The sequence below is a fragment of the Odontesthes bonariensis genome, chromosome 1 (genome assembly GCF_027942865.1).
Source record: "Odontesthes bonariensis isolate fOdoBon6 chromosome 1, fOdoBon6.hap1, whole genome shotgun sequence".
Classification (NCBI taxonomy): Eukaryota; Metazoa; Chordata; class Actinopteri; order Atheriniformes; family Atherinopsidae; genus Odontesthes; species Odontesthes bonariensis.
In genome coordinates, this window is record NC_134506.1 from 40172006 (window position 1) to 40184626 (window position 12621).

The following is a 12621-nucleotide window of genomic DNA, read 5'->3' on the forward strand; positions in this document are numbered from 1 at the left end:
AGGAGAGCGTTGGACAGTAAATATGAAGCTTTCAAAACTTACATGAGTGTGATAAACATTTTCATCTTTTCTGTCACTTTAAAGCTTTGTTCATGTTTAGGACTAAAACACAAACCTTCCACACGTACGTTTCTTCAGTACATGTGCACGTTAACACACGCTCCATCCAGCAGATGTGCACACATTTACTAAATGAAACAGTGACATTCAGAGAAATAACAGAGATAACTTGTCGCTTCTTTCCATCACTTGTGAAGCTCACTGCAGCATTATGAAGGCACAACAAATACAAACTCCAGACCGTCCTCCACAGAGCACAAACGGACGATAACCACCAAAACAATCTGTTTTCATTTTATCACAAACTTCACCAGCTGTATGACTTCAAGCTCCTGATTTTATAGAAAATTTGCTTTTTTTTTTTAATATATCTAGAAGCTAAAATCGATTAAAAAAAAGTCAAGACAATTTGGAGCATTTAAGGATAGCCCAGTTTATTAAATACAACCAGATCTTAAACTCTTATTTTTACCTTTTAACTTCTGTAAGGACTGAGCTTTTAGTTCCAAATCAATCCTCGTAATATGATGAAAATGTAACAAGAAATATGACCTTTTTTCCTTTTAATATGGTACCATCTCAGAAACTTTTATCTTTTCAACAACTGCATAATCTTAATTTTCTGTCGTTCTCATTCTAAAACAAAAACAAAGAAAAAAAAGGTGAACACTCAAGATATACAGTCTTCAAGGGGGGATATTACCAGGCTGTGTGCTCCAACTACACAAAGCCATTTTCCACTTTGCTCTGCATTGATTCGCCATTATAGCCAATATCTCTGATTCCCCACAGACACACAAACAGGTCATGTGACCGGCTGTTATGGATGTTCTCCTGAGGATGCTGATTTGGTGAAAGTGCAAAACTAAGAGGAAGGTACTGCAACGTGCACAATGCAGCATGAATGTGTGGTCACCCTTGGTATTGGAATGTATTCTGTGCTAAATTAAAGGGGAAGTTCGTTGTTTTTTAAACCTGGACCTTATTTCTGGTGAAAGTTGGCGTCCTTCGGTCGATATTTAGATCACTGGAGATCAGCGTATATCCATATAACGGGAGAGAACAGGGCGGAGACAATACAGCCTCTGAATAAGGCATTATCTGTCTTTATTTCACCAATACTTTAAAGCTGCCGTCGGCAACTTTTTTTTAGTCATATTAGCTTGAACTGTCATGGGATTCTGGAAGTAGAATATTAAATAGGCTGTTTAGGAAAAATCCCGAATTCTGTAGCTCCCTCTGAAGCCTGTAATCGTGCCTGCAAAAATCGAGAAAAAAAACAGCTCCCGGCTGTTTTTAACCAATCACGTTAGGTTTATCATTTATCTATTATCTGAGCAGAACAGTCACCAACCACGTCTTCCATGCTGAGCATGAGTCTGCCCCAGCTTGTGTGTGTGCACACTGGTGTGAACTCACGTGCACAACCTCGTCCACAGAGGGGGAGGGACCTGAAAGTTGTATCAGTTTGAATTTTCCAACTTTAGACTGCCGACGGCTGCTTTAAGATGAATGAATGAATGAATGAACACGTACTAAAGCACTGTTAGCTCAGAGCTGCCGTGTTGTTGTTATTGGGGGCTATCGGGAGGCTTTCTTAATTAACCAAACTTCCCCTTTCAGCACACAGTTTACTGTAAAATCAATTAGCAGAAGTTAATTCATGGTAAAATCTTGGCCAGCTTCGACCTTTTAGATCTCAGTTTTAAACACTCAGATCTGTCATTGCAGCTGGAATCCAAACTTTTGGATAATCCCGGAATTCTGCTTTTAAACTTCTTTTATTTCCTTCAAGTCTGAATCAATAACACCGTTCTCCCCGTTGGCATCTAGCACATAAAGAGGAAAGAGAGATTCAGTTATTTCGGTGGTGCAGACCCTTAAAATACTGATAAATGCACCCCGACTGCTGCTAATGAGGTTTTCAAATGAAGCCTTAAGTTTACACAAAGAAAAGCAGAGGAGGAGCAGTTAGCTAGGAGTGGGCACGACGGTTAGAACAGCTGCTCGGTTATTAAAACACCTTAGTGGAAGTAAACTGAAATATTGCAGGAGCGCTTTGACATGTTTTCTATAAACTGGATATTTTTTGGCAGTAAGAAGTGGGTCAGTCAGAACCTGCTGTGAAAGCAGACTGACTGCAGCTCCTGTCATATCTTTGGAGAGGCCAACTTTGACAGCCACCTTTAAACTCATCAGGGTGCCGTCTTTGATACTCCAAACATATTTTTGGATTGAGGTATCACTTTAAAACATTTGCGTTTCTGCCTCTAAGTGACGATGACAGCCGTGACTTAGAGACGTGTTTTCGGGTTGTTCGTGTGTCCGTCCGCAAGTCTCACGACTGCAACCTCAGTCCACTTGTACTGGAGGATAAAGGGGCCCAGCGGGGTGTCGGGTAGCTCATCTGGCTGAGCGGGCGCCCCATGCACCCAAGCTGCTGCAGCCGGCCCGGGTTAGAGGCCTGGCTCAGGCCCTCGGCTGCATGTCACCCCTCTTTCTGCCCCCATTTCCCATCAAACAATTTGAATAAATGCCACTAAAAAATTAAATTGGCCTTGACTCGTCTAATTGTGACCTAATTTCTCACAATTCTCAGAGTATAAACCCCTATCTTAACAACATTTTAAATCCAAAATGTCAACAAAACACTTCTGAACTCCAAACAAATCAAACTCCTGCTGATCTAAATGATCTCAACACTGTACGTGTGTTCGAATGTGTTGTTTTTTTGCAGCAACATCTATATTTGCAGCATTGTTGGACCAGAATGGATAGAATCAGCTCTATTGGCCAAGCATTAATAAAACTCACACCTTTCATTAAATCCCTTTAAGTCCTTACTGGCCTCACGATTCTATTAAATTACAATTAACCCGTGAACGATTCCGCACAGCTGAAGGTGCATCTAGATTTCCTTTTTCAATAACTCTGCTTGGAGATGGGACTCCTCTAAGATGAGATTTTTTTTTTTTTCCCCCTTCGTCACTCATGCCTGGATGCTGGTCTAGATCCTTAACTTTAAAACTTAGCACAGATTTGGTTATTTTCCAAACTCTGTGTCAGATCCCCGTTAATTCCTGACTGATCGGCCTATCAGGAGTGTGCTCATTTGTCCTCTGACATCAAACACTTCACAGTCGTGTTAGCTTAACATTAGAACAACAGAAGTGGAACTTTAACGTTCCACTGAGGCCCAAAAATGTCTGCAGCGATGCTAAATCATCCATGTTTGTATCATGATGCACCTTAGAATGAAGAAGCCTCCATTAGCCACAGATACATATAAAGAAATGGGAGCAAACCTGACTGGTTAGCTTAAGGTTTACACTCACGAGACCTTCATAAATCAACATATTTGTTGTTCACTGTTCAGTTTAAGGTTTAAGTTAAAGCAGCGGGGGAAAAAGCCAACAGTAATGAACTGAATGTGGGTTTTAATATAAATATCAGATGTTAAATAGTGACTGAAGTGCAGTGGTGTTTCCAGATGGAACATAGAGGATATTTTCCATTTAGAGGATGAATTGTTATTTAGCTTTAACAGTCAAAGGGGCGGATGACAGAGAACTTCAACTCTTTTTTTATAGAGAAGGTGTCTTGAGTGACGACTCAGCCTCTGATTGCTTTCAGAACTGGATTTCATCCGGTCGCTGCAGCGTTCCAGCGTGAGACTGTGCTCAGATATTCTCTATTTAAGCATCTTAATCTCATGCAGACATGCCTCATCCAGCACTTCACTTTTTCCATTTACTTCACAGAGATTATTTCTGGTTGTGCAACCCCGACGACACCAACTGATCAACAGGCGAATACAAACCAATGAACCGCCGAAGAGAATTCAAATGTCGGAAATGTTACAGGCCAAAGTGGCTCCTCTTCATTTCTACAATTGGTGAGAAGGAACATCGGATAGGACATGTGCTAACGTCTTTTTTCCTTCCCAGAGTGTGAAATATGACGACAACAGAGCGACAGAAATGCCTCAGAGCCATCGAGATCCAGAGATGAAACATCGGCCACACACACACACACACACACACACACACACACAATGAGGCCAGAGGGACAGGTCAAAGGTTAACTGAGCCAGGGTGTGAGGTCAGAAGGGTTAAACTGGACACTTCAGCCCAGCAGCTGGGGGGGTCAGCAGGGGAGAGGGCTTTTCTTTGTGTGGTCTGGTTGGCAGTTAAACGTGCCCGTGGCCATCCCTCCTGCTCCTCACAGACGGCGCACATCAGTGGTGTGAAAAACCGATGCGTGCGTTGGGTTTTCTTTTTTTTTTGTACGCGTTGAACAGTTTCCTACCTAGCCAGTCGTTGAACTTCTTAACCTCGGAGGGCAGGCCGAGCTCGGTGAAGTCGCCCGTGTGCAGCAGCACGTCGCCGTAGGGCATCTGGATGCCATCCGTACGCGAGTGCGTGTCCGAAACGCACACAAACCTGGTGTGTCCCGTCGGCTTGGGAGTGTCGTAAGGAATGGGGTCCACCCTGAAAACAGGAAAACAGAGGTGGTGGTGAGAGGGTGGAGGACATGAACGGGAATCGGCTGGTTGGTTCATTTGTTTTTCTGAGTAAATCACAGGATATTTCAACTGTTTATCAATACATGTGCGTTCAATGATTCAAAGTGGCGTTCAAAGACAGAATGTGATGCCATCCCATTAAATCCCCTCGTCCTCAGCACATCTGCATCACCGACACATATTTTATGAGTAAAAAAATGCAACTTATTTTCGATCTCAGCTGTTTTTTGTGGTCATTTCTTCCCCCTTTCGATGCCGTCCTCTCAACTGAAGTATCTTTTACGCTTCTTTATGATGTTGCAAACAACACATCACATAAGAGACATATCTTTAGGAACTGTATGCTAATTTCACACCATACAGCAGAAGAGTTTGCAGAATAAATTCAACGGTCCACAGAATAACACACGCGGCCGAGCATAATGCATCCGGAAGAAAAGATGAGACATTACAACCTGTGTTCTGGTTGATTTGAGCTCAGAAAAAGGGCAATTTTTCCTCCTTTTTTTTGTATGATTTGGTTAAACAGATGGTGAAATAAAACGTGCCGTGTCCTTTTAATCCATTATCTAAAGAATAAGAAAAGAAAAACACTTAGACACAAGCCTGTCTTTGTTCAGCCTTTTTGTTTATTGTAAGCATGTCCGTTAAAAAGGAAGAAAATCTCGTATTTTTCCCGACTGAAGGGGAAAAGTGCTGAAAAAAAAAAACCATCTCGTCTGTAATTGAAGTCTCCAACGTGCAATTGTCCAGCACTCTGCCACTAGACCATTATTTCATTAGAAGGGATGTCACTCTGTCGGCAAAATCAGACACATAATCAACCCTGCAATCTTCAACCTGACATGCTCGCACACAAACCTGCACACAGGGTTGACTCACAAACTTGGCATGAAAACAGATGAAAAGCACATGAAATCAAGAGGTTTTTAGACTGGAGAGCATCATTAACAGAAGGAAATAAGCCCTTCTCTGCACTCATTCTGGAGGCAATTTTTATCTTTATGCACCACGATCAGTGGAAATTTACACACGAAAAGCTAACCCACAGGATTCTGCTGCTTTTTTAAAAATATTTTAATGTCATTTTTCCATCTTAACTGAAAGACAATGGTGGTCAAAAATCCGTAATGTGTGGCCGACATGTCGTCCAACAACCTGCATTCGTCAAAAAGGCAAAATAAACACACGACGCCGTCTGTTTTTGGTCAATCTTATGAAATATTTGTGTGAAAAAAGGCCTGAAACAACAAAAAATTTTTGGGCCGATCAACTGGCAGGCACATGTGCGGGCAGCTCAGCGTTGTTGCTGTGGAAACAAGACAGTGAATTAGCCGCGAAACATGTGACACTGGACCTTTTCCCGAGTTACACGAACCGGCGACCTTCCACCTAAAGTGTGGGCGGTCGCTGGAAAACCAGAAGACTCCACTGCTTTCCTTGTCAAGGCCACATCGTCTCCGTTTCATTAAACTGTCGAGACGCGCGCTCGACTGTTTAATGGAGTCTTGCTAAATTAGACTGTCAGATGCAAGAAATCTCCGGTTCTATTTACCGCAGGTCAGGGTGGGAAGTTAACTTTTTCTCTGCTTTCAGATCACATGCACTGGACTTTGTGCATTTAGCTTTACTCAGTGTATATGCTGATGAACTATGGGGTCTATGGCTGCCTGTGTGACATCATCGTTGATTTTTATTACATAAAAATTAGGGCTGGGCAACGATTACAATGTTTAATCTAATTAATCACATGATTTCCCCGAGTAATCGCGATTAATCGCATTTGTACGCAAAATCCAAAATGAATCCAAAAGTAGTGTATAGCTTTTAGCATTTAGTTTTATTTTAAATGTGCTGCCATATGAATGAAAGTGCCATAACATTTGTTGTGCAAACACACTTTTAACATCAGCATCTTTCTGTAGTTTTTATGTAGAAGCCTCGCTCCACTGTCTGTTTCCTTGAATGACTTGCTGCTATCAGTTGTGTGTTTTGCCTTTAAGTGATATTTTAGACTGGAACTACTACGCTGAGAAGACAATTCAACTTGGCAGTGTTTACAGATGACTTTGGTTCTGTCGACTCCGCCGTCTGGAAGAACTTTAAAATGAAAATGGCCGAGTAAAAGTTCCGTACCCTTCTCCCTTATTAATGAGGGCTGCAGGGCTTCTGCAGAACTACCTCCAAGTGAAATGAAGCCTCAATAATGACCTGTGCCACGTCAAGTCAAGGGATCGACGCTGCGCATGTTGACCATGTGATATCCAAATCGATCTGTTCACCAGTTTCTATGACGCAGTGCAGATGTGAGCAACAGACGGTGTAATAAGGGTAAACAAAGTTATCATTTTTTCCTCAATCACTTAGAATCACGATCTTCATTGCTTTTTTTTGTGGCTTTTGTGTAAAAATACAAAACAAACAAAGACATCAGGGGAGCTGCATTCACCACAAACAACAAAAAGCCATCCAAACCATAAATCATATCTTCTTATTCAGCATTCCACAACATCTGTAACGCAGCACATCCTACCTAAAGGTTTATCTTAACACTGGGACGAGCAGGCAAGTCTTGCATGTCACTGACTTTTTTCATGTTACATTTGTGATTTGTTGCTGTAATCCTATTTGCTTCCCTCCATCTGTTTCTCTCCCACTTTTGATCAAAAATATTCATTTTTTTGCTGTCTGTGCATATCGTGCTTAAAGGGAAAGTTCCATCTTTTTTTTGTTGTTTTTTTAAAAACCTGGAGCTTATTTCTAGCTGTAACATTTTGGTTTCACTCTGAGTCGTTCAGACGCTATTTAGATCATTCGAGAGCCGCGCATATTATAAATAAAGCACGAAACTCCTTCATTTCACTAATACTTTACTTGGTATTAAAGTATTGGTGAAGTGAAGGAGTTTCGTGCCTTATTTAGAGGCAGCATTGGCCTTGCCCCGCTCACTCCCGTTATATAATACACCAAAATGTTATCAATGAGTAAATGAACATATATATAGCTAGAAATAAGGTCAGGTTTAAAAAGAATTGGAACTTTCCCTTTAATATTCTAGCGTGCGATGCAAAATTGAATAGAATATTGGTCATCGATTGCCCACATTTCCAAAGATGCCAACAGAAAAAGCCATGTCGGATGACTCTGATATTTAAGGTATGATTGCAAAGAACATCATGTCAGAGGGTTGAACTGACACAAGCGCAGAGCTTTGTTCAGAGCCGCCTGTAAAACTGCATTCAGCTGAGCGAGGCACGTCTCCAGTGTAAGGCAGCAGCAGTGCAGAAAAACACTGCCCCACTGACTTGAAACAAAACGTGTGATTGTTTCAGAGGATGACCGGCTTTTTAAAAAAAAAACAGCCGTGTCCTTAGTGCTGATGAATGAAGCAGAGAAGAAAGCTAAAAATTGTAGCCGTCGTTGCTTACTTGCTCTATTCAGAGATTAATGAACGGTGGCCATCACTGACCGGCCTCCAGTCACAGTGGAAGCTTGGCCAGTCAGCAGGATTTGTTAATCTCAGTACACAGTGTGCAGCTCTGGAGTGTAAACAGCAGCTTGTTGCAGTGCGTCTGGGATTCTGCGAGAAACAGAAACTACGAATCAAGTTAGTGTGCTGCCTGCGTCTTTCATATCCCTGCTCGTAGCCTGCAGCTGCTCGGCACTGTGCAGTCACACAGCTCCCGTCCTGGTTTTCTACTTCTGCAGCTCCAGACGGGAGATCTGGGCTTTGCTGTCGCAGGCCTGCACTACATATTAAATACACTGAGCAAAATGAAAAACAAGCCACAAAGATAATGATATTTACTGTGGTCTGTGTGCAGTAAATAAGTCTCAGTGCTGCTGCACACACAGACGCGCGCACACACACACACACACACATTGCTGGCGCATACATTGCAGGGTGGCTGCTGATTAGATTTGGTGCTCTGTGGTGCCTGGACGCCATACAGCTTTACAGGACTCGACAGTTCTCGTCATGGAGAAAAAGGATGAATGCCGAACCACATGGGACAACAAAACCGCCACAAATACACTCCTATATATGCGCACGTATACATATATTATACACACACCCTGAAATGCATATTAAACCAAAGCCAGGAGAAAAACAAGCGCCATCTCCTCCCCTTTCCTTTGAGATTTAATCCACCCAGAGAATGTAAGTAAATACCAGCAGCCCCTATCAATTAGAGCGGGCTCAGGCCAAGAAACCTTCATGATAGTAATGCATTGGTCTCTCACACACATACACAAAAAGACAGAGAGCCCCAGTCCTTCCTGTTAACATACGACTGTATAACAATCCGGAGCTTCATTAGTAATGTATACAGGAGTTCAGGAGTTCAGCGGAGGCCTCTGATCTGTTGAAAAACTCTTCCTGCGCTTCAGCAGCAGGTAAAAGAATATTCTCCAGTGACAGCCTGAACCGCGCTCGCATGAAGGTTTGTGTTAACATGTCGGCGCTCCGGCGTGACATCAGAGGGGAAAAGAGCAGAGGAGAGGGGGAAATGCTAATGCACTCGGGGAGGGCAGGAGCACACTCTGAAATCCGCCGTGACATCGGAGCCGACACAAAACCGGGGTTCTGTGGCGGCAGGAATATCTGCCCGATGAAGAAACGTCTGCGATCCTTCGGCGGAGGAACCCGGAGGCATTAGCTCCTCCAGACCTTCCTTCAACTCCGCGAGTTTATTCACATTTATTCGTCTGGATTTCAGGAAACTAAAGAAGTGGAACTCCAACTTGATGATTTTCACCGTGACGTGCAGTTATACACAACATCATGAACTCAGAGCCACTTTTAAAAAGCACAAATTATCCGCCTGCATAATGAAATTCAACCGTTGTTCACTGAAAGTTACACTTCACAATGCAACAACTACCAACATCAGAGAACTGCTGCAATATCAAACTGGATGGAATGGAAACAGCAGATGTTATTTTCTCAGACCAGAAAAGTACAAGTCAAATCCATCTAAATCTCGGAAAACTGGACTGAGCCCATTACCAGTTATTGGTTGCATGTGTCATGCAACCGAATTTAAAAACCAAATTTTTGAATTTCCCCCATTGGGGGATAAATAAAGTATTTTTCTGTAGCAGAAAAGACTAATCGTGTAAGAAATGATAAATCAGCCGAGGGAGGGGGAGACAGAAGGAGGAGTGCTCTCCGACGTCTGGGGGAGGATATTTCATTTGAGCCCAGCTCACTTGGCTCCGTGGCCTTTTGGAAAAACACACAAGCAAACGGGGTCAGAGTTCAGCCCGAGTTTGGTCCTTCAAAAGCGACACTTAACTCGCAGCAGATAAGAAGGTCGCCGTTTGGGGCTCTTTAAAGGATGCCTCACAATCACTCTGACAGATTACAATGTTCCAAAGTTGCTGTTCCATCCAAAAAGACTTCACATCGTCCAACTAAAAAGATTTCAGTGCGAGTTCCTTTCAAACTCTGCAAATACCTCATGTACTGAAAAAGCCTAATGAATCACCACAATTATTCAACCATGAAGCTAAAGAATACAACAATACTATGCTCGTTGCCGCCCACGTATAACCCCAGACTTTCCCTTCTCAGAGCAGCATCACTGTTATTGTAAAGCTTATAAAAGTTTGAATGTGTTTTGGTGTTGCTCAGGCTTCTCCGAGAAGAATGCTTTGATGCTCCAAGTAACCTAGAAGTGATTTTAAGGACAACCGATGGCAGCTTTGTTTACACAAGAAGAGAATTAAGCAGATTTGTCACCCAAAAGAACAAGCCAGAAAGATCTGAGCTGGTAGACTTTTGACAATGCTTCTGACAGCACTCCTTCACAGGATTAAATGTTCTTTGGATTAAATGTGCTGGTAATTATTAGTAAATTTGACAGACTTGTGAATGATTAAGGCTGTTGTGACTTAAACCACCACAAAAGTCATTTTTATTTTATTTTATTTAATCTGAGCTTCACTGGAGTGTACAGTGACTATAAAACGCCGAGCCAAATTCATGTGGACAACTGAATAAATTCCAAATACCGTGACTAATTACATCGTGCCAAAGTCTTTTGTTCCAGTTGTGGTTCGCAGCGACGGGGTTAACAGGGTCAACAACCTCTGAGCTGTCCACTTGTCTCAGAAATGTCCATCAGAGTCCGGTTCATGTTCACCAGCCTCAAGCTCCTCCTTCCCCCTCCTCCAGTTTCTGAGCTGTTGAAAGAGTCGTCCTGCTCATTAGCGAGTGGGGGGGCACAGCCACCTAAAACCTCCGGGGTCAAAGGGGAACTGTGGAAATAGACCGCTAATCAATTACCACTCTATTAAGGATAAACGGGATCAGGGTTCCCACTCTCACTGGAAGGGCTGAACTTGGATCAACTGGCGCACGAAAGGAAGTGATTCTCATCTTTCCTGTGCGAGTGCGTCTAAACTGGACAAGTGCCAACATCTGGATGCGACGTGTGTTTGACGACTTTTTGTCTGAGACGGGATCAGAGGGGGAGCATCTTTGAGCTTCGGATCAGCCGATATTTAACCGTTCGGCGCGTTTTTCTGATCCGATTTCCGTTCGAATGAACGTAGCTTTCAAAAAAAAAAATCCCCCCGGCCCGTCTCGGTCTGTCATCAACACAGTGTGATGTGATGGCTTGACAATGCAGCTGGGCTCAGAGGAGCAGACTGCAGCACGTCTCAGAAAACGCAGCCCAGTATGCCCAGTTTTCCCCCCAGTTACAGCCACGGCGCTCCAGTGACGGAACAGAAGGAAACAGATTGACACGCTGAAAGCATTTCCAAACAAAAGACGTTTCCACAAAGCTTTCAGCTGATTCATTTGGACTGGTGTGAAAATGATTAAATCCATTTCTCAGTTCATTAAAAGATCAGCGATCAACTAGCTGATAAATCAACGTGCATAAAGTCACGTATATCAGTTCCTAAAGTTAAAGTCTTGGTGAACAGGACTAAAAATCACAGCAGCTTAGAAATGGCTGTTAGAGGCATCTACATCTGTACTTCATCACACCTTTGTCAGCTTAACAAAATTTGACATTTACGTTGCCGGTACGCCAAAGGAATGGAAAAATGTGAACAACCGCAGCTGAACTGGAGTCAAAACAGTTCATTTTCTTTCACGAGGCTCGTACCGTCTTCATCACTATTTCAGGGAAAAAAAAAAACATCAAAACACAAAGCTTCCCATTTCCTCCGTCTGTAACCTCTGCATCGGTCCCCCTCCCCCCTCTCACGGGGCTCTTCCACGGTGCAATACCGTTTCTCCGAGAGGAGAGCGCCTCTCTTATCTTCTGCGTTTCAGCTGTCTGCGCTAATTCAATAAACTTCAGAGGAACAAAATGAACACAGGAATAACAGACGGGGGGGCTGGGAGCTGGTGCACAACTGAGCAAGAGATGGAAACAAAAAGGTAGGAGACAAGAACAAGAAAACCCATCAGGAAACTGGGGGGAAAAGCACTAAAAATAATACAGCGATGATGTAGAATTATGGAAATCCACAAGAGGGAGAAATTAAAAAGAAACATGAGCCCACTTTAAAATTAATATTCAAATTGGAATTGATTCTAAAAAGTGGTGAAAGATGGCCTTGTGCTCGGATGCCCCCCCCCCCTTCCCTTCCCTTTCCCCTTTACACCATTTGTTCAGCGAGTGTGTCGTCCTTGTCCCTCCCATAATGGCACAGTGCAGCACACACAAAGGCTGCACTGGAATATCAGCACTGGAGAAACCTTCCGGCACTGCGCTGGGAAATAAATTGCTTCTGCTAATGCCCCTTTCATTATGGCACAGCCTTTAATTGTGCTGCTGTCAGTCTGCCTGGCTGCAGGGCTGATGGGAGAAAAGGCCGAGGAGACGGTCGTGACGTGCCCCCCCCCCCCGGGCTAAACACCGCCGACACACTGCAGGGAGAGTAAACTAGTGGAGGTTCACCTGGACGGACGCTGGAGTGAGCATGCATGCAACTTTTAGCAGGTGTGGCTAGTAACAAACGCTCGAATGTGTCCGGGTACAATCAAGCCTCATGATAGTCGAGTTAAATTC

At 43.3% G+C, this 12621-nt stretch overlaps 1 protein-coding gene across 3 annotated transcripts in view; it reads right to left on the reverse strand.

The window, feature by feature from the left end:
- mpped2a (metallophosphoesterase domain containing 2a) overlaps nucleotides 1-12621 on the reverse strand; it is an 82221-nt gene that overhangs the window by 54084 nt on the left and 15516 nt on the right. For all 3 annotated transcript variants that reach the window (XM_075466852.1, XM_075466837.1, XM_075466845.1), the window contains one exon: nucleotides 4369-4550. In XM_075466852.1, coding sequence (XP_075322967.1) covers nucleotides 4369-4550 — 182 coding nt within the window. The remainder of the gene's footprint in view (nucleotides 1-4368; nucleotides 4551-12621) is intronic.